The sequence below is a fragment of the Saccopteryx bilineata genome, chromosome 3 (genome assembly GCF_036850765.1).
Source record: "Saccopteryx bilineata isolate mSacBil1 chromosome 3, mSacBil1_pri_phased_curated, whole genome shotgun sequence".
Classification (NCBI taxonomy): domain Eukaryota; kingdom Metazoa; phylum Chordata; class Mammalia; order Chiroptera; family Emballonuridae; genus Saccopteryx; species Saccopteryx bilineata.
The window spans coordinates 302,601,099-302,622,775 of record NC_089492.1 but is presented as its reverse complement, the minus strand read 5'-3'; the positions used below and the strand labels follow the sequence as shown (position 1 = coordinate 302,622,775).

The 21,677-nt window shown below is 44.5% G+C and overlaps 1 protein-coding gene and 1 pseudogene across 1 annotated transcript; both read right to left on the bottom strand.

Moving 5' to 3' along the window:
• Nucleotides 1-165: 165 nt before the first annotated feature.
• Nucleotides 166-13,888, bottom strand: LOC136331987 (T-cell-interacting, activating receptor on myeloid cells protein 1-like). The gene is made up of 7 exons (XM_066271189.1): nt 13,764-13,888; nt 5,571-5,606; nt 5,142-5,435; nt 4,526-4,819; nt 2,659-2,796; nt 1,135-1,173; nt 166-973 (listed from the first exon to the last, which is right to left on the bottom strand). The coding sequence occupies exons 1-6, from the start codon at nt 13,795-13,797 to the stop codon at nt 1,148-1,150; spliced, it is 822 nt and encodes a 273-aa protein (XP_066127286.1). The 5' UTR covers nt 13,798-13,888; the 3' UTR covers nt 166-973; nt 1,135-1,147.
• Nucleotides 7,116-8,048, bottom strand: LOC136328849 (cofilin-1-like; annotated as a pseudogene).
• Nucleotides 13,889-21,677: the final 7,789 nt, after the last annotated feature.

Genomic DNA, 21,677 nt, shown 5'->3' with positions numbered 1-21,677 from the left:
TTTGACCTCACTTGACCAGATAGTCGTCAAAGGGGTTTGTTCTCAGCAGGAGTCATGGATTTTAGGAATTGAGTGGAAGGGACAGAAACCTCCTATTGGTGCCTGACAAAAGCGGGAGCCCCCGGAAAGGTCAATGACAGGTGCACAACCCAGAAAGAGCCCCCGTCGTCCCCAGCACCATGACAAGTGCAGCAGACAAAAACAGGCTCCCTTACCTCATCACCCACACAATGCAGCAGCCACAAAAGGAGGCCTCAGATGTTGTGATGAGAGGAGACAAGACTTACCGTGATCTGATGGGACCAACACAGTGAAAGGAGTAGGTGAAACAAAGAACTTACAACTCAGAAAATCGTTTCTGTTCTGATCAGAACTTGATCTTTCTAAGCATATCCTTGGAGTTAGAAGAGATAATAGTTCTAAATTAAGAATCAATATTTATTGACCAGGAAATAGCAACAGATCTTGAAGATGGAAATAATCATGAATAACATTGTACGCCTGCACCATAAACCCTGGGGACCACTCGAGCAAATTGTTAATATGATGCAGAGTGGAATTCTCCAAATTAGGTAAAATGTCAGAAATGAGTGAAATAAAATTTAGAAGACCTGATAAACGCAGAAATTTCAACAGTTGACCGATTGCTGTTCGAGAGCATGAAGTAGAGAGAGGGGAGTTAACAGGAAGGCCATCTTTCCCTCCTATTTAAGGAAGAGTGGTCCCTGCACATGAGGCTATATATGCCACCCAGCCAGACTCTGAAGTTTTTAAATATTTTTGAAGTCATCCAAGATGTGTTAGGGGAGTCTTTCTGCTCAGTCTTGCCATCTGTCCCAGGTGAAGAGCACAGGAATAAGAAAGCCATCATCTTGTCCAGGACTGGCTGAGAATGCAGGTTTCACGGAGCTGGTAAGATCCAGCAGGTGTGGTTGGATCCAGCACCTGTTGTTTCCCCAGGCAGCTGCGAGACCTGTGGGTAGAGGGCAGACAGACCTGAGATCAGGGTAAAAATGACAAGGCAGCATCTTCTTTCTCACAGCCTCCAAGTACAGGTTCTCAACCTGGAAGAACCACCCCTTTTCCCCATCCTCTCCATATACCCGATGTTGGAAAAGGGAGTATGGATAGTACCTGCCTCTTTTCTTCATGATGATTGGCACAACTGTTGCTCTTTAATAAGAAAGGAAAAGAGGTAAGTGTTCTTACAATGAACAAAACAGTCATACCTGGTGAAGATAAATCCTGCCTGAAATTCCACCTGTGCTCATAATACAAAACATAAATCCTAATATCAGAGCTGGCATTTGAAGAACCCTAGATAACTTCAGCTGTATTGGTGGTGGTGCAGTGGATAGACCTGGGACACTGAGGACCCTGGTTCGAAACCCCAAGGTCATCAGCTTGAGTGCATGCTCATCTAGCTTGAGTGCGGGCTCACCAGCTTGAGTGCAGGGTCATCAACATGACCCCATGGTCACTGGCTTGAGCCCAAAGGCCTCTAACTTGAAGTCCAAGGTCACTAGTTTGAGTCCAAGGCTGCTGGCTGGCGCCAAGGGGTCCCTGGCTCACTTGAACTCCACCCCACACCCCCACCCCTGATCAAGGCACGTATGAGAAGCAATCAATGAGCCACTAAAGCAGTGGTTCTCAAAGTGTGCACCAGGGTGCACTGGTGCACCCTAGAAGATTTCCAGGTGCACCCTATGGTATTCCAGAGAAATATGTGCCTCTTGGGGACCAAAAAACCAACAGGATTTTTGGAGTTTAGCATTTTGGGGGACAGAAGTATGAGGAATTGGCTGTAAGCTGACAGTCTGCCCAACCTCCCACCTCACTTGCCTGATTAGGTTACAAAAGGCTGTTAAGCTGTGGTGCTGGATTGTTTACACTACCCCCTCCCCATGTTCCCTGGAAAGACTGGAGGCAAGTTTCTTCTATCCTTCGTTTGGTGTAAAGTTAAGATGATATGTATGGTGGAGGTTTTCTGCACTCAACACAATTAAGAGTAAAAAGAGAGGAATTCTTCAATATATTGACGAGGAAATGAGAGTTTGTCTTTCAAATATATGCCCAAACATTGCACTAGGACACATCAGGCTCATGTTTCTCATAAACACAAGAGTGAAAAAGCTTAACACATTCATGCTGGGACCTGCCGAATTTACTAAATCTTACTAAGAATGTATCTATCTATATATATATATAAAAAGATAACTTGTCGCTTTTTATTTTTTAACCCCTCTTTTTTACGAATTCTAAAAAGCATAACTCAAAAAATATAACATAAAAATGTTTTCTAATGTCAGAATAAGTTTAATTTTGTCATATTTATTTCATTTAATTACCATAAAAGTATGCTTGGGCTTTATTATTTTTTTAATATTTGACTTAATTATAACATATTTCTCAGAAATTTGTATATAGTGCACCTACAATTATTTGTAGGATTTTCAATGCACCCCGACTTCAAAAAGTTTGAGAACCACTGCACTAAAGTGTCACAACTACAAGTTGAGGCTTCTCATCTCTCTCCTTTCCTGTCTCTCTCTCCCTCCCCTGTCTCTCCTGCTAAAAAAAAAAACAAAAAAAAACCCCAAAACAAAACAAAAGATAACTTCAACAGCTCATGAAAGAGAGAAGGGCTCAGTGTTTTACCTGGTTCATGTGCAGACCCCTTCCGACTGCACCACGCTTCCATGAGGAGAGCCCCCAAAAGAACTACGATTATGGCAGCCAGACCCAGTTGGATGAGGTTAAGCTTGGTGTAATCTGTTGATATGGCAACTGGAGAATCTGAAAGAGAGAAGAGGATCACCAGTGACATCTGTGCTTCTCAGTGGATCTACCAAAGATGACTCTAAGATGTCCACATATTCCCTGGGCTGTCTCTTCATTAAGTTTTTAATCACTGGAAACAAAATGTGGTATTTTATGAGACTTGTAGCGATTCTTTCTTCATCCTGTTTTTATTCTCTCTGCTTTATCTCTCTTTATTTATTTGCTCTTTATCTCATTGCCACTTCCCTACATTTCCTTTTTCTCTTATCCTTCCATATGTTAGGAATTTGTTTCTGGGTGACACAAAGGGCCGGAGTTGCTCCACAGAGCACTGAAACTCTGTGGCTGCATCAGAATCTGTCCTCAGAGCACAAAACTTGACACCGACAGCGAGCCTAGGAAAATTTGTGCTTAATGGCTAAGCATCTTGGCTGTAATATATTCAATTTCAGTTACAAGTGGCTCAAGCTTGCCATTGGTCCTGGTTCCTGAAGAGAAGCCTGTATTTGTATCACTGCATCTCACTCATCTCAACTCATGCAAAGTTCCTATCTAAACCCACCACAAGCAGTGTTCTGGAAGCAGAATCCACTGGGAGAAATGGGTAATAACCCTATTCCCAGGGATGAGAGAGCTCTCTCTACATCTCAGCGCTGGCCACACAGACCTTGATCTATTTACAAAATATTCTCTGACCACATGGGAAGACTCAACAGCAGGACAGAGAACAAACAGCTGACTTGTAGAGTGTGCCATGCAAGCAAATGAAATAATCACAGATTAATTCAACCAGTAAATGTCCTGAGATTAAAAACAAGAAAAGACACTGCACCCATCACTGTCAAGCAGGAGGCTATGAAACACTACAACTTGAGAACAAAGGAGAGTTCTTGGGAAAACTGTCATCAAAACCAAACAAAATTCTAAGAGATGATAGAAGGAATGGTGATGAGGGCAAGACTGATAATTTTGAAAAAACAGCATGAGAAATTATCTGAGAATGCAGAACAAGGAAAGGCAATTAGGAAGTTAGGATGTGAGAATCAGAAGATGACAGTTCAAATGACAATTTATATATATATACACACACACATATACATATACACATCTATTTATATATTTATATATACATATATACACATATATAGATACATATATACATATATGTGTATATAATATATATGTTTGGTTGTTTTTTAAAACTCTTTTTAATTTTATTCATTTTAGAAAGGGGAGAGAGAGAGAGAGAGAAGTGGGGAGGAGCAGGAAGCTCAACTCCCATATGTGCCTTGACCAGACAAGTGCAGGGTTTCAAACCAGCGACCTCAGCATGCCAGGTCGAGGCTTTATCCACTGCGCCACCACAGGTCAGGCTGTGGAGATAGACTCCCGCATGCTCCCATACCAAGATCCACCCCGGCTACCCCCATCTGGGGCTGATGCCCTGCCCATCTGTGGCCATGCTCGCAGCTGAGCTTTTTTAGCGCCTGAGGCAGGAGCTCCATGGAGCCATCCTTCGTGCCCAGGGTCAGCATGCTTGAATCAGTTGAGCCATGGCTGCAGGAGGGAAAGAGAAAACAGAAAGGGTATAGGGAAGGAGAAGTAGATGGTTGCTTCTCCTGTGTACCCTGACAGGGAATCGAACTTGGGACCTCCGCACACTGGGTTGATGCTATGCCACTGAGCCAATCAACCAGGGCCACGTATATATTTATAAAAGTTCTCAAAATTGCAGAAACTTTACCTGTCACCTGAATAGCAACCTGGTTACTGGGCTCTGAGGCCCAGAAAGTAGCACTTGATTGGTAGTACACACAGCTGTATTCCCCAGTGTCACTGGCTGTCACATGTCGAAGGAAGAAGTCTGTCTCCCTTCCTGTGTGTCTCTGGACCTGTATCGGTGTTCCAGTTCCTTTCTTCAGTAGAGCAACCGTGTCGGACAGATGCACATTCCCCACCTGGCACCGCAGAGTCACGTTATCTCCTGCTGTCACCTTACCCTGTTGGTTAGCTCGGAGGGAAGGATTAGGGAAACTTCCTGTAAGAGAAGGAAGGCTCAGAGATCATGCGGAGGAGCCTGGGTACCCCCTCAGCCCTGTTGTCCTGGCAGGGTTCTCAGGGATTGTGGGAAGTGACCAACACCTGATCTCACCCTCTTCCTGCTCTGACTTCAGGAAGGAGATTCCCCTCCTCCAAGCTCCGGAGGAAGCCATGGTCTTTGACTCAGTTCCTGTCTTTCTCCATCTCCCCCACCCCATCTACAATGAAAATGAGGCCCCTCTCCCCACTCTCATTCTCTGGATCCTCCCTCATCCCTGTCCTGGGAGAAGCATATGTCATTCAAAGCACCATGTCCTCACCTGGCACCAGTAATAGGAGGACATCACTGGGCGGTGACCTTATACTGGGGCTCCCTCTTCTGTAATATTCACAGGTGTACTCTCCAGAGTAACCGTTATGTGGAACAGTAAGGTGAAATTCTGCCAGGCCTTCTGTGGAATCAAGAGATGGCAAGGACTCTGCAATAATAGTCTTTTTCCTTCTGAGAACAAAGGTGACCTCCCTGGTAGGAGCTGAGCATCGCAGTGTCACATTACCGCGGGCAGGAACCACTGAGCTGGGCCAGGCACTGATGGAGGGCCTGGGAAGTGGCTCTGGAAAGAAGAATAATTCAGGCTGGATATAATTTGCTCACCTGCTTTCAGGAAGCCCATTTAAATAAAGGAAAGGGGAAAACAGGGCCTCAAGGGGTGAAGGATTAAGGAAGGTTTTAGTATGGAAACACTCACCATCTCCTCTTGTGTCTCCTTGACCAACACTCAGCCCTGCAAAGGAATCGTCCATGAGACATAAGGACCTGCCTGGAGCCCACATCATCCCCCTGACCTGGACTGAGGGACCATCCAGGGCCTTTTGGTGAGGATGCAGATATGGCACTCATGAATTGGGGAGTTCTCATTTCCCCTCCCTGTGCTCTGGCCAGCTCTCTCCTGGGTCCTCCATCATGTCTCTCAGAGGTTCTCAGTGCTGCCCTCTCCTCTCAAGGCTCCAGGTCCTTTCTCTTCTTTTATATTGTTGTGTGTTTCTCTTTTATTTATTTTTATTTTTCTGAAGTGAGAAGCAGGGAGGCAGAGACAGACTCCCGTATGCACCCGACTGGGATCTACCCGGCATGCCCACTAGGGAGCGATGCTCTGCCCATCTGGGGCGTTGCTCTGTTGCAACCAGAGCCATTCTAGCGCCTGAGGCAGAGGCCATGGAGCCATCCTCAGCACCTGGGCCAACTTTGCTCCAGTGGAGCCTTGGCTGCAGGAGGTGAAGAGAGTAATAGAGAGGAGAGGGGGAAGGGTGGAGAAGCAGATGGTCACTTCTCCTGTATGCCTGGTCTGGGAATTGAACCCAGGACATCCACACACTTGGCCAATGCTCTACCACTGAGCCAACCGGCCAGGGCCATGTTTCTCTCTTTTTTAAATTGATGGTCTTTCACTGGTCCTGCTTCATGAGTTACCACCACCAGGTGGAAAAGGGGAGGGGCATCTCCACAATGTTTCATCTATACATAGCACTAAACAGGCAAGCAGAGTCAATATCGCCATTAGAAATTGGCACAATGGGGCCCTGGCCAGTTGGCTCAGTGGTAGAGCGTCGGCCTGGTGTGCAGGAGTTCCAGGTTCGATTCCCAGCCAGGGCACACAGGAGAAGCGCCCATCTGCTTCTCTACCCCTCCCCCTCTCCTTTCTCTTTGTCTCTCTCTTCCCCTCCCGCAGCCAAGGCTCCATTGAAGCAGAGTTTGCCCGGGCGCTGAGGATGGCTCTATGGCCTCTGCCTCAGGCGCTAGAATGGCTCTGGATGCAACAGAGCGATGCCCCGGATGGGCAGAGCATCGCCCCCTGGTGGGCAAGCCGGGTGGATCTTGGTCAGGCGCATGCGGGTGTCTGTCTGACTGCCTCCCCGTTTCCAACTTCGGAAAAATGCAAAAAAAAAAAAAAAAAAGAAAAAAGAAATTGGCACAATGGGAAAGGTGAGGAAGACATGGGGAGTTGAGATGTTAAAGAAAATACAAGTCCCCTGGGTGCCTGGGAGGGGTACTTTGTTTGCTTCAACCCAAAGGAATCAGATATCAAAAGCAGTTTGGGAAGGCCCGGGCCATCAGGTGTGGAGGGAGGAGGAAGGTCCAGGGGCTGGGGGACTGTTTGCCAACTGGGTGAGGGATTGCCCTTCCCCTTCTGTGATGCCCCTGCTCCTCCTGTCTGGCAGAAAGGGGGCAGCATGCAACCCCCACGGGCAGGCCTGGGTTTGCAGGATGCCCTGGGCAGGGGGCGGGAGGGAGCTCACAAAGGTTTGCTGTCCAGGGAAAGAAACCACTGACCCCCCCCCATATTTTCTGCCAGGGTGCAGTGGTCTGTGGTCACCTTGTTGCAGTTTGATTGTGATTCATGCTTGATCTTCGTCAGCCCCTTCTCGATGGCATCCTTGGAGCTGGCGTAGATCATTTTGCTCTTAAGGGGTGCAGGCTGAGGGGCCCAGAAGGTAACACAGGTCCACCTTCTTGTTCTTCTTGGTCTTATTGGTTGCACCTTACAGAACGTGGTGACAGTCTTTGTCTGGCAGCATCTGATGAAGGTGGAGGGGTTGTCTACAGGCTGGCTCACACCACCTACCAGTGTCCTTGTCCTCCTCCAGAACACGTTCTGCTCGTCCTCTCTCGGGCAGGGAGCACCCCTTCTTGCGCTCCTTCACCTCCTCCGGTGTTGCTGGCGTACATACGTTCATGTTTTTGAACAGTTTGATGACTCCATCAGAGGCCGCCATGCCAGAGGCCGTGCTTCCAGAAGCAGAAAGAAGATAGCAAGGAGAGCCTGAGAGGACCAGAGCTGCTGGAGCTGCTCAGGGATCCAACTCTCCAGGATTTCTCTTGGTTCCACAGAAAGATCTCCTGTTCTCGTCTCCTGTCCTAAACCTCTTTGTCTTCTACTTTAACTAAAACCTGTGTCACGGTTTCTAATTCCCCCATCTCCCACTCTGGGGACGGAGGCACAAACCCAGAAGGGGATTGGGGAAGCATGGGACAGGAGTGTGACCCTGCCCCACCTCTGATGTTACCTGAAGCCCTTAGTGGTCCTGAGGCTATTGACAGTCTCATCTGCGGTGGAAGAACCACCATAAGAAAGGCTAGTTGGTGAATCGGTGATATAAATTTAAACAAAAGCAATTGGTTGTCATTTTTTAAGAGTGTTGATAGAAGACTATGTACCTGGTACCATGGAGGATGCAAGATGTCACTGTCTGTGAGCAGCTGAATGGCAGGGACTCTGTGCTGTTCGCCTCAGTGTCCCCAGTACAAACACAGGTCCTGGCCCATGGGCGGACATCAACAAATGCACGTGGACTGACTGGTGAAATACCCCAGTTTAAGCACGTGTTGGAGAGATTTTACAAGGATGTGGAAAGATACATGCTCACCTTATCCTACTTCTGATCCTCACCATCATCACTCATATCTATTTGGTGAGTAAGGGTTGGCTCTAAGATGGCGTGAGCCCTATCATTAGAAAGGGCTAGCTAAGTCAGCCTCAGCCGTACATCTGAAGAGCTTCTGATCTAATCTCTCAGGATCTCTTTCTGTCTTTTGCCTGTTCAAGCAGAACAGAGATTGCTTCTTGGTACCCAAGAACAAGCCTCAGAGAATCGCCATGGGCACCCCAGACAGGGGAGAGGCTACATCCCTCTCCTGTGGCCCAAACAGATGCATTTGTAAGATGCCCCAGCTCAGTTCTTCATCTTGGCTGCACACTGGGCTCCCCTAGGGAGCTGTTGAAAATCTCAGTGGGCAGAACAGACCACAGAAGGTTTGAATCAGAATTGCATGAAATGGAGCTCAGGCAGCAAACTTTCACGATCTCCCAGGGGAGGCACATACTGAGCTGAGAGGGAGAACCTGTGTACCTGAACCCGGAAAAATGTCAAGACTGCAACAGCAATGCTCAGAATCAGTTGGCATAGAGAGGAACTTCCCAGGGACAGTGATCGTGGACCTCTCTGAGCATTCGCGGCCACCCTGCCTGGTGTGGCTGATGCAGCTTTGCCTGAGTGCTAAGATCTCTTCCAAACTAACACCAAGCCTGCTTATAGATAGTATTGTAAGAAAGAGATTGATCTAACTCAGCGGATGTTGGTTAGGCCTGTTTTCCTAAGAGATTTCCTCTTTTCCCCTGTGTGGAGTAAACAGTGTTGCATCTCAGTCGTGAAAAGGGAGAAGTTGCTGGTACTTTGCGCTAAAATAGCATGGGCCAGTGAAAAAGACCGTGTTTCATGTTTTGGGAGAGAAAAGTAATAGACACAAGGTGAAAAGATTCAAATTATCCATTAAAGGATAAATGAATAAATAAAAAATGCTCTTTACGGATGGTAGAATACTCTTCAGTCATAAAAACAAAAGAAAATCTGACACATACTACACATGGATGGACCTTGAACATACACATGAAATTAGCCAGACACAAAGGACAGATATTGTATGATTACACATATGCAAAGTACCTAGGACAGGCAATTTTTAGGGACAGAAAGAACAGAGGTACCTGACTAGGCAGTGGCTCAATGGATAGATCATCGACTGGGATGTAGAGGACCCAGGTTCAAAACCCTGAGATCACCAGCTTGAGCATGAGCTCACCAGCATGAGCGCAGGGTCGCTGGCTTGAGTGTGGGATCATAGACATGACTTCATGGTTTCTGGCTTGAGCCCAAAGGTCGCTGGCTTGAAGCCTAAGGTCGCTGGCTTGAGCAAGGGGTCAGTCACTCACTCTGCTCTACCCCCCCCCCCCAGTCAAGGCACATATGAGAAAGCAATCATTGAACAACTAAGGTTCTGCAAGAAAGAATGCTTCTCATCTCTCTCCTTCCTGTCTTTCTGTATGTGTCCCTCTGTCTCACTAAAAAATAAATAAATAGATAGATAGATAAATAAATAAATAAAATAGCCCTGACCATTTGCTCAGTGGATAGAGTGTCGGCCCGGTGTGCAGACATCCTAGGTTCAATTCTCAGTCAGGGCACATGAGGAAGGACCATCTGTCTCCCCTTCTCACAGCCAGTGGCTTCATTGGTAGCTCCAGGCGCTGAGGATAGCTTGGTTGATTCGATCATCAGCCCCAGACAGGGTTTTCGGGTGGATCCTGGTCAGGGTGCATGTGGGAGTTTGTGTCTATATCCCTTCCTCTCTTAAAAAATGTAGTAAAATAAATAATAAAACAGCAAAGGAAAGAAAAAAGTTTTCTTTTTTTACACTCAGTGAGTACACAGAGAATGGAAAATGGTAAAGATTTGAGAGACACTTTTGGACCTGAACTCACTGGAAGCTGCACCTGAGAGTCAGCATGGCCCCAACTCTGGAGAGTCTGGTCCCTGAGCATCAAAGTCCTGGGAGCCTGGACTTTGTCCTTCTGCCCTGCTTTGTGAAGAGGAGGTGGAGCCCGCAGCACTGACCTTTTTTTCTAATGGGTCTTGCTACTTCTCTCTGCACAGCACGTCAGAGACCGTCGGTATCAGCCTTGTGTCATGGCAGAGAGCAAAGTGGATGGCAAGAACTCAGGTACCTCTGCAAGAGATTGTTAAGTCTTGGGGACTTGGAAAGTCTGTAGGCTGTATGAGCTTCCCAGAGAGAGCAGGAATCCAATCTGACTTAAAATTAAGGAAAGTAAATAAATTCTGGATATCATGGAACAACTCATGAGGGAATTGTTATGTGACCCTGTAAACTCAGGATGTGCGCTCTTTTGGCTCACAGAACATGCTGGGATCTGCAAAAATTTAGAGCTTTAGCAATGCTGGTCCCTTCTCCATCAATCTCCTCTGGCACCCATCAAGACCCTTGGGGCCTGAGCGCCTTTGAGGGAGACCTGGTACCCCTCCAGTGGTCTCCTGTGCTTTGTTTGAAGGAGGTTCAAAGCCTTGTTGAGCTGCATGGATAGGGGTTCATGTAGCATTTATCCTACATGCCCAGGCCCTGAGCTTCTCATCTGATCTTACCTCTGTCTTCAGCAGGACATACCTGAGTGACAGGAACCTGCTCAGAGATCTCATTGCTTACAGGAGCAACAGGAAGTCTGTTAAGAGATTGAGACTATCAAGACAAAATGAGGCCTGACCAGGCGGTGGCACAGAGAATAGAGCGTCGGACTGGGATGCGTAGGACCCAGGTTTGAGACCCTGAGGTCGCCAGTTTGAGCAAAGATCACCAGCTTGGACCCAAGGGGGCCGGCTTGAGCAAGGGGTTACTTGGTCTGCTGTAGCCCCACAGTCAAGGCACATATGAGAAAGCAATCAATGAACAACTAAGGTGTCCCAATGAAAAATTAATGATTGATGCTTCTCATCTCTCTTTGTTCCTGTCTGTCTGTCCCTATCTATCCCTCTCTCTGACTCTCTCTGTCTCTGTAAAAAAATTAAAAAAAAATGATATAACCTCCTCATTGAAGGGAGGAAGATAATAACTAAAAGGTAGAAAGGACCCTGGCATTTGTGACATCTTAGGACAAGCGGTGCAGGCCACCAGCCATGAAAACTGAGTACATCCAGTACATGGCTGGAGGAAAAAAGATAAATAACCGTTAGAAATGTAGCAATATTTTCCACAGAACTCTATGTACCCAACATCCAGGAAGCCCTACCCTAGAGACTTAGCCAAGAACAAGGTCAGCTAATCGCACCTCTCCCGCCCTTGTAAACGCTGCTTGCTTGCTCAGCTAAATAGCCACCCTATAAAAAGGAGCCATTTTAGAAGCTCGGGGCTGCAGTGTTCCCTTGCGTGGGTTGCCTGCAGTCCCTGCGCAGGTTTGCAATAAAACTTAGAAAATTCACTTTGGGTTTGCTGTGGTCTGTCTCCTGGGATGTAACAGTATTCATCAGCAGATGGATAAACCAAAATGTGTTCTATGCATAAATAGAATGTATAGATACATGGAGACATAGGGGGAATACTATTTAGCCATCAAAAAGGAGTGGAACTTTTTTGTACATATATTTAGGGAAGATCTCTGGAAGGAATTAATAGTGAAATCAATGCCTAACTAAGAAGAGAAAAAAATGATAAAAAAAATTACAAACATAAAAATAGCATTTGTCAAGTGTGGGAAGTTTATGTGCCTCAGTCTGTATCATGCATACTTGAACCTCATTCTGAAGCTGACCCTGAAAGACGAGGAAACTCTTGAATATTGCCATATGTTTCCCGAGGCCCCACAGATGTGTGTGTAGGAGCTGAGTCTCCACACCACATGCTGCATCCTCTGCCTCCCCTCATGGATCTTCCTAAGACAAGCATCTGATGTAAGGGATGCTCTATGGACTGAGTCTTGGGATCCAAAATTTGTGGTAACAGGAGAAAGCCAGGTGCAAGGACCACACCAGGGAAAGGTCTCCTCTCCTGATGTTTCATAGAAATCAAGCTCTACTGGTTTGTGAAAAAGATCATTTTGTGTTGCAGCCTAGCTCCAGAGCTTTGGGCATTCTGAACCTCTCATCTTTACCTCCTGAGGCTTTTTCCAACCCCAAGTCCTTTCACATACTCCTAGGATGCATCCATGCTGAGGACCCCAGCTATGTGTCCCCGTGCAGGTAGGAAAGGTGTTTGGAGCTGGGCAGTGCTGGGTTGGAGTTTCGCTTCCATACTTACTACTTTTGTGCACTCTGAGGCAAGTCAGTTCATTTTGAAAACTCAGACTCAATTCTTTATCCGTGAAAGTGGATGGTTTCTTGCAATCTCTTGCATGTTTTTTGTCTTGTTGTTTTTGGATGGATGACTGTGGTGCTTCCCAAATGTGAAATACATTCATTGGTGTTGCGTGCTGATCTCAGTTGAAAGAAGGAGGAATAAAGGATCGCATGACAGAATACCCTAAGCACTCTTCTACTGCCTTTGATTACATCAACAAAGTTTATTTGAACCCAGCCTCTGCTATCTCTCTATCATGGCTGACTGCCTTTATGGTCAGTATAAAGATGTAGCAAGTTTTAGCCTGACCTGTGGTGGCCCAGTGGCTGGAGCATCGACCTGAAGCCTCAGTTCAAAACCCTAGGCTTGCCCAGTCAAGGCACATACAACAACCAAGCAATGAACAATTATGAGTTGATACTTCTTGCCCCACCCTTTCCTCTCTTCTCCTTGTAAAGTCAATAAATAAAATCTTAAAAAATAAAAAGCCCTGGCTGGTTGACTCACCAATAGAGCATTGGCCTGGCATGTGGAAGTCCCGGGTTCGATTCCTAGCCAGGGCACACAGGAGAAGCACCCATCTGCTTCTCCACCCTTCCCCCTCTCCTTCCTCTCTATCTCTCTCTCTTCCCCTCCTGCAGCCAAGGCTCCATTGGAGCAAAATTGGCCTGGGTGCTGGGGATGGCTCCATGGCCTCTGCCTCAGGCACTAGAATGGCTCCAGTTGCAAAATAGCAACACCCCAGATGGGCAGAACATTGCCCCCTTGTGGGCATGCCAGGTGGATTCAGGTCAGGTGCATGCAGGAGTCTGTCTGACTGCCTTCCTGCTTCTAACTTTGGAAAAATACAAAAAATAAAATAAAAAAATGTAGAGTTAAAATATTGTAGCATTGTTTTCATTGTACTTACTAAGTTGTTACCTCCTATTTGACACTGGATTTTTATTCATAGTAGTGATATAAAGTTTCTATCTTAAACAGATCTTTTATTTGAGCAAAAGATCTGGGTGGATAAGAAAAACCATTAAGCCAAAGAAGCACAGGTAGTCAAGACATTGAGCAAAAATTGTTATGTTAGAGCAAGACTCACTTCGATTTTGAAAGCACCAGTTTAGAGGCGGTTTGTGTATCTTGGAAGGATTTCTGATACACTACGTGCACTCAGTAAACCACAGTTGATTCTATTTCTCTTTCTGCTCCCAATTCAAAGCTCAGCAACTATGTTATTTTCTACTGTCCCCATTCAGCACCCCTGCAGACTTACTGAAGCAGAGGAGGAGAAGCAGTTTATAGATCATCCTGTCACGTCAGCCTGTCCGCTGGTGGTCCTTCAGTTTCACCGTCCACAGAAGGAAGAAAAGATGGGATAGATGCAGCATCACCCCTGACTCCGGAGTGTGGGCAGTTATGACTTTTCTCTGACCTCTCTGTCCCCTCCTCCACAGCCGGTTTCTGGAAACATGTTGGTGTCTCTGATTGCAACATGTTCCTCCTGCATCAGTCTTCAAGAGTGTGTCACAAAAGACCCGTTTCCATCTCCTTCAGATTTTAGGCATCGGACAGGAACACCCCAAATGCCGAAGACTAACTGGCAGAATTCCTACCCAGGACATGAAGGCACTTTGCTTGAAAATATTAGAAATCCTGGGCAAGCAGTTAGGTTGCTCAACATTGTGCACAGGCTCAGAACTGAGGACTTGGGCCAAATAGTCCTCACTGATGGTGGCAGGCAGGGTTCATTTGCTGCAGAAGACTCAGAACCCCACAGCAGTGCTCATGGGTGCAGGAAAAGGATACACTATAGCAGTGACATGCATAGCATCAAAATAAAAATCAGCCTCCCAGGCAAAAGGATCCCCAGACAGCAGGCATGAGCTCCAGCTGGCTCTCCATCCCAAGGGCTATGTGGACGGACTTTCTCTCTTGAAACAGAAGCTGTCACCTTGTTTACAAAGCACCTCAGAACCGGAAACCCAGAGTGAGTCCTAGGCTGAGGTAGCGTATCCATGCTACATTCTCAGCATCATGTTCACGATTGCCAGTCAACAATGCTGACAGGCTGGTACCAACCCCCCCAGAGCTTGTTTGGACCCATGGTTACAAAGCAGTGCTGATAATCAGTGTGCTTGACTTTATGACCAGGTGCTGACATCATAGGGTACATTGTTACATCAGCAGTGGCTCAGACCAGTCCCTGGCCACACCAGTCCTCACAGCAGGGCCCTCCACGCCCCATCATGCGTGGGCACTGCACCACGTTCCTTGGGGTTCACACTGACTGTGAGATCGCACTCTGCACTTAAAGTCATCTTTGACTCCTGAAAAATTTGTGTGTGGCTCACAGGCTCTTACTTAGCCAATGGGTCCCACCAAAATGAAATGATCAGAAAGTCTGAAGTCACAAGCTTTTTTTTCTTCTCTATCAGCTTCCCAAGCCACCACCTTTTTTTTTTTTTTTTTTTTTTTACAGAGAGAGAGAGTCAGAGAGAGGGATAGACAGGGACAGACAGACAGGAATGGAGAGATGAGAAGTGTCAATCATTAGTTTTTCGTTGCACATTGCAACTCCTTAGTTGTTCATTGATTGCTTTCTCATATGTGCCTTGACCACGGGCCTTCAGCAGACAGAGTAACCCCTTGCTGGAGCCAGCGACCTTGGGTCCAAGCTGGTGAGCTTTTTGCTCAAACCAGATGAGCCAACGCTCAAGCTGGTGACCTCGGGGTCTCGAACCTGGGTCCTTGGCATCCCAGTCCGACACGCTATACACTGCACCACCACCTGGTCAGGCCCAAGCCACCTTCAACTGCTTTTTGTCTCTAGGTCAGAGAACATTTGTGCCTCTGCCACTTAAAAGTCTAAGGTCGGCCCTGGCTGGTTCGCTCAGTAGTAGAGCGTCGGCCTGGTGTGCGGGAGTCCCAGGTTTGATCCCCGGCCAGGGCACACAGGAGAAGCACCCATCTGCTTCTTCACCCCTCCCCCTCTCCTTCCTCTCTGTCTCTCTCTTCCTCTCCCGCAGCCAAGGCTCCATTGGAGCAAAGTTGGCCCAGGCGCTGAGGATGGCTCTGTGGCCTCTGCCTCAGGCGCTAGAATGGCTCTGGTTGCAGCAGAGCGATGCCCCAGATGGGCAGAGCATTGCCTCTTGGTGGGTATGCCGGGTGGATCCTGGTCGGGCACATGCGGGTCTGTCTGACTGCCTCCCCATTTCCAGCTTCAGAAAAATACCAAAAAAAAAAAAAAGTCTAAGGTCCCAATCTACCTACATTTTGACCAGTTTGCCAACTTCACCACACAGGTGGTTTAGGGTGCTTCCTGCCAAACTGTATTGGGTAAAATTTCTCTGGGCCTCATTAACTGGAGAGAGGTAAACGGAGACACAGCGAGGCAGGCTTCCCTGCTCAAAGACACAGAAGTAGGAGACAGGTGCCAGAGTTGGAGCCCAGCTCTGTCTCAAAAGCCCATTCATTTTCTGTTCCAGAACATTTGAAGCTTCTCCATTTCATCCTCTAGTGCGGTGTTTCCCAACGTGGGGCCTACGCCGCAGAGGGGGGCAATTCGATAGTTAAGGGGGGCAATTTGAAAATGGACTCGACACGACTTTAACTCTTTCACCCCGGGCCATTTAAATGCAATGCTAGATATCGGTGCCAAATTTAACAAAAAATGCAATTCTTAAATAATTGCGGAAAATAATTATTAAGTATAATTTTGTTTGACGAAACCAAAATATCAACTGGGTGATTGGCGTTGTCAAGTAAACTTCGTCCTGGGTTCACCGTGGAGCGTGCTGTCTGCCACGGGGAACCCCGGACGTTTTAAAAACTCGCTAAACAACACAGTTATTCTCACCTAATTGGCCCATCGCAACTTCTGTAGTGTTTCACATCATTCAGTTGGTGTTAATTTGAAATAAGTGTCAGTCAAAACTGTTGTAAAAGCTCATTGATTTAATAAATATACATATATATTGTATAGATATAATTGGAAAATATTTGATTTTATTTTTATCAATAATAAACTCTTTATTAAGTACTTCTTGTATTGGGGCTAGAAAGCAATAATATTTTATAAATATTATTGGGGCTATAATAGTGCATGCATGACAATTTTAATTTTAGAAGCATAACTTTCCAGAAAATTTTGTCAAGTGGAAAAAATATAGATACCTTTTGATTTGCGGTGGTAGTGTAGTAAATGTGTTATATACATTTAAATAAATATGAATTTTTTAAAATAAATAAATAAATATGAATTTTTAGTATACGTTTACTCTATGTCACATTGAATATATTTTCACACATATTCTAATATTAGTTTTTAATTGATCATATTTTTATTATAGTCCATAGTAAATGAGTGGTGCAAGCAAGAAAAAAACTCATCAATATTCAGAGGAATATTTAAAATTTGGGTTTATACCCGCTGTTCACGATGAGCGGATTCCTTTTTGTCTTTTATGCCAGCAATGCTTGACCAACGAATCAATGAAATGAGGTCGTCTTGAGGCGCATTTGAAGGTGAAACATAGTGCTCATATTAATTCAGATTTGAGTTACTTTAAAACTTTAAAGAAAAATTTTGAAAAAAGAACATTAAAGTATTTACTGCTCATACTTCAACTAATAATCGTGTTCTTGAGGCTAGTTATCAAATTTCTTTATTCATCGCTAAAACTGGAGAAAATCACACTATAGGAGAGAATTTAATAAAAACCGTCAGTATCAGCATTTCTTAAAACGGTTCTTGAAAAAGATGACAAAGATGTAAAAGCTATGCCACTCAGTAACAATTCTGTTAGCAGAAGAATAGATGAAATGAGTGAGGATATTGAAAAAGAACTTATTGAAAAGCTGAAAACAAGAAAATTCTTGCAAATGGATGAATCAACTTTGAGAGACAGTGAGGCAGTATTGATAACTTACGTAAGATATATTGATAAAGGACATTTTGCTGAAGAAATGTTGTTCTGTAAAAGATTAGAAAGCACCACTACCTCCAAAGATATATATATATAATAAGCTAAAAAACTACTTAGATGTCAATGATATACCAATGAAAAATATAACATTGTGTGCTGCAGATGGTGCTCCCAATATGATGGACAAGAAAAATGGCTGATTAAAATTGATGAAAGATGCGAATCCAGAAATGATTCTTGTGCATTGTGTTATTCATAGGGAAAACTTGGTAGCTAAAAACATCTCGCCTGTTCTGAATGAAGTATTACATACAGTAATAAAGTGTGTTAATGCTATTAAAGCTAGTGCCAAATGTGAGCGTCTTTTCAAGCTATTTTGTGAAGAACAAAATGAAGACCATGTGAGACTTTTACTCTTACTGAAGTAAGATGGCTATCTAAAGGAAACTGTGTGAAAAGATTTATGGAACTGTTTGATACTCTTAGTGATTTTTTAAGCAACAAACCTGAAATGAAGTATCTGTTAACAATAGATGGTAAAGCATTTGTGAGTTATTTAGCCAATATCTTTGAAAAAGTAAATATATTAAATAAGCAACTTCAAGGAACAAATAAAACTCTTGTCGATGCAAAAGCAAAGATATTTGGTTTCATTACCAATATTGAGTTATGTCAGAAACATATTAACAACAAAAACTTTAAACAGTTTCATTGGCTCCAAAAATGTGAAGTAACTGATACCACTATACTTGTTATTGTCAATCATTTGAATATTCTATCGGCTGATTTAAAAGAAAGATTTTCTGATTTAAAACAAATTGATTTCCCAACATGGATGATGCAGCCAATGTTAGTGGATTTGTCTGATATATCAAATATGCAGTATCAAGAAGAACTCGCAGAATTGCAAAATGATGAGTCAGTTAAAGCTTTATTTAATATCAAAGGAGCGATGGCATGTTTGTGAGGAAACAGAAATCAAATACCCAAATTCAACCAAATGTGCAAGAAAACTATTGCTACCATTTCTTTCTTTCTTTTTTTTTTTTTGCTACCATTTCCATCTTCATTTTTAGCTGAATGTGGATTTAGTGCTGTAAATGATTTACTGGTAAAAAAAAAAAAGAAATCGGCTGGATATAACACAACGTGGAGATTTGAGACTAAAGCTAACCAAATTGGAACCTAATATAAAATCTCTGTGCAGCAAGCATCAAGCGCAAGGATCACACTAAATTAAAATAATAAATTAATATAGAAAAATCTGTATTAAAATTATTTGGAATTTAAATTTCTGTTTTTCATTATATGTTCTGAAATTTTACTTACTGTGTTTTGTTAATATCATAGTGATTTCTTTCTAGACCCTATCATTTATGTTTATTAAGTGAACAAATCAATTTTTAATGTTAAAAATTATGTATGTTACATAGGGGGGGACATAAAAATTTTAGAAAGGTTAACGTGGGGCATGGCACAAAAAACGTTGGGAAACACTGCTCTAGTGCGTTTCCTTGCCTCAGGCATCTTTCTGTGGAAGGGTGCACAGAGGGTCTGAGTGAGTGTATTATTCAGTGCTGTGCTACAATGTTACCACAAACTTAGTGGTAAAAGCAACACACACATTATTCCCTTCTAGTCTGAATAGCCAAGAAGACAGGCACAACATGACAGGATCCTCAGAGGCTGTAGTCACCAGGGCTGGGGTCTACTCTGAAAGCTGGACTGGGGAAGGATCCACTTCTGAGCTGCAATTTGAATACCCATTACCTGGAGTTGCACAAACCTCACAGATTAAGTGTGACATCTTAGGACAAGCGGTGCAGGCCACCAGCCATGAAAACTGAGTACATCCAGTACATGGCTGGAGGAAAAAAGATAAACCACCATTAGAAATGTAGCAATATTTTTCCCTGAACTCTATGTACCCAGCAGCAAGGAAGCCCTACCCTAGAGACTTAGCCAAGAACAAGGTCAGCTAATTGCATCTCTCCCGTCCTTGTAAACGCTGCTTGCTTGCTCAGCCTAGATAGCCACCCTATAAAAAGGAGCCATTTTAGAAGCTCGGGGCTGCAGTGTTCCCTTGCGTGGGTTGCCTGCAGTCCCTGCGCAGGTTTGCAATAAAACTTAGAAAACTCACTTTGGGTTTGCTGTGGTCTGTCTCCTGTGTCGGGAGCCGATCAACAACTGCTGGCTGACAAGGTCACAGCAGGAGAAGACCCACAACTGCTGGCTGACAAGGTCACAGCAGGAGAAGACCCACAACTGCTGGCTGACAAGGTCACAGCAGAAGAAGATCAAAAACTGCTGATTGACAAAGTCACAGCAGAGAAGACCAATGGCTGTGGGGTGACAAAGTCACTGCAGTGAAGACCAATGGCTGTGGGGTGACAAAGTCACCGCAAAGGAAAGGCACAACGATACTTCCCCCTTTGACCTTTTTGAATTAATCTGGCCTTATATCCCCCCTTTTCTGGGTGTGTGCTATTATTTGTAGCACAGGGATAATAGTACTGTGCTTTCCCTGTAGATTTGTAGTAATTTCTTTGGAAATGAGACAGAAGGTGTAAGTTCCACAGAAAAGCCTGTAAGCCCCTTGAACTGGGCTCATAAATATAAGAGACTAGCTATGATATCCCTCATAAAGGGTTAAGTTTGTAGGAGAATTTCTTCTTATTAATCATGTTAGAAGGAATAAAGTTAGAACTTAACTAGTGTATGAATATAGTAAATGAATCAAGTTTAACTAGACATTAGAATCTTAGGTAAAGTGTAGTGGAGTGGCCTGCTGCGTGGCCTTGGATAGGAGTGCAGCTGGCTAGTAAAGAATGTTTTGTTAAAAGACTTGTTTTGTGACTGAAGGCAGTTACTGGGCTTTTCTCAGTAAAACATTCTCATAAGATTTTTGTATTTTCCAAGAATAAGGAGAAGAATGTGGTGGAATTCATAGCAGCAATAGCAATTAATGCCTTCTGATATTATGTTGCTACTAGCTATCTTACAGGTGCACTCTATGTATCTTTAAGTAAAAGTTACTCTTAATGCTATGTCAGTTTCTTAAATAGCAAGCCTTTTGTAGTCTTATGAAAAAAGAATTAGGACACTGCATGAACTCAAGGCTATTTGCCTGAGCAAGCGGTGGTCCTTTGCTAGTCCTTGATGATTTTGTCTGCTAATCTCTCTCTCTGCGCCCTTGACTCACAACAACAGTAAAATAGAGTTATTAATTAGTACTAATCTTTTAGAAGTTTGTACCAATATTGTTATTACTATTCAAGTTATTGTATAACTGTACTTTGAATAACTTACCACCTGACTTGTAGCTTATAGATATGAATTAACTGTTATCTAGAAATATGTAACCATAGTGAAACTAAAACAATGATGTATTCAAAATACCATGTGATTGTAACTTAGTGTGTGTGCCTAAAAAGTAATGTTAGACCAGCCATTGGTGGAGATGCCTGGCAGTAAATGCTAACCAGAGAATAAAGAGAAAGAAAAGAATTCGGCTCTCTCACTCGATTTTCGCCAACGCCGTCTCCTCCTGTGGGATCCCTGGATCCCCCCCGGGGCTGGACCCCGGCACTCCTGGGATGTAACATTAAGGATGCAATATCCACAAGACTGCCCTCAGCTTGTGGGCACTGTGTTAGACACCCAGGCCACCTGTATTTGTGATGAACAGCTGAAAATTTCGGAGGCTTCCACTGTCTCTGCTCAGAATCAGTAGTTTCCTAGAGACACTTAAAGAATTCAAGGAAGTGCTATACTTTGGATTACAATTCTATTATAAAGAATATAAATCAGCTTGACTGGTGATGGCACAGTGGGGAGAACATTGACCTGGGATTCAGTTCCCAGGTTCGAAACCCTGAGGTCACTGGCTTGAGTGCGGGCTCATCTGGCTTGAGTGCAGGGTTGCTGGCTTGAGGAGAAATAGTCATGATCCCATGGTTGCTGGCTTGAGCCCAAAGATTGCTGGCTTGAAGCCCAAGGTTGCTGGCTTGAGCCCAAGGTTACTGGCTTGAGCCCAAGGTTGCTGGCTTGAGCCCAAGGTTGCTGGCTTGAGCAAGGGGTCACTAGCTCAGCTGGAGCCTCCCAGGTCATGACATGAGAAACAATTAATGAACTAAAGTGATGCAACTACCAGTTGATGCTTCTCATCTCCCTTCTCTCAGAAAAAAAAAATCAGCTAAATGAAGAGACACATAGGGTGAGGTGGTTTAGGAGGGTCCCAAAAGCAAAGCTTTATATATCCT

Coding starts and splice junctions, on each gene's coding strand:
- LOC136331987 (XM_066271189.1), bottom strand. CDS start 13,797: ATGATCTATAAACTGCTTCTCCTCCTCTGCTTCA. Junction 5,436..5,570: donor AGGAGACACAAGAGGAGATG/GTGAGTGTTTCC, acceptor TCTTCTTTCCAG/AGCCACTTCCCAGGCCCTCC. Junction 2,797..4,525: donor GGTTGCTATTCAGGTGACAG/GTAAAGTTTCTG, acceptor TCTCTCTTTCAG/ATTCTCCAGTTGCCATATCA.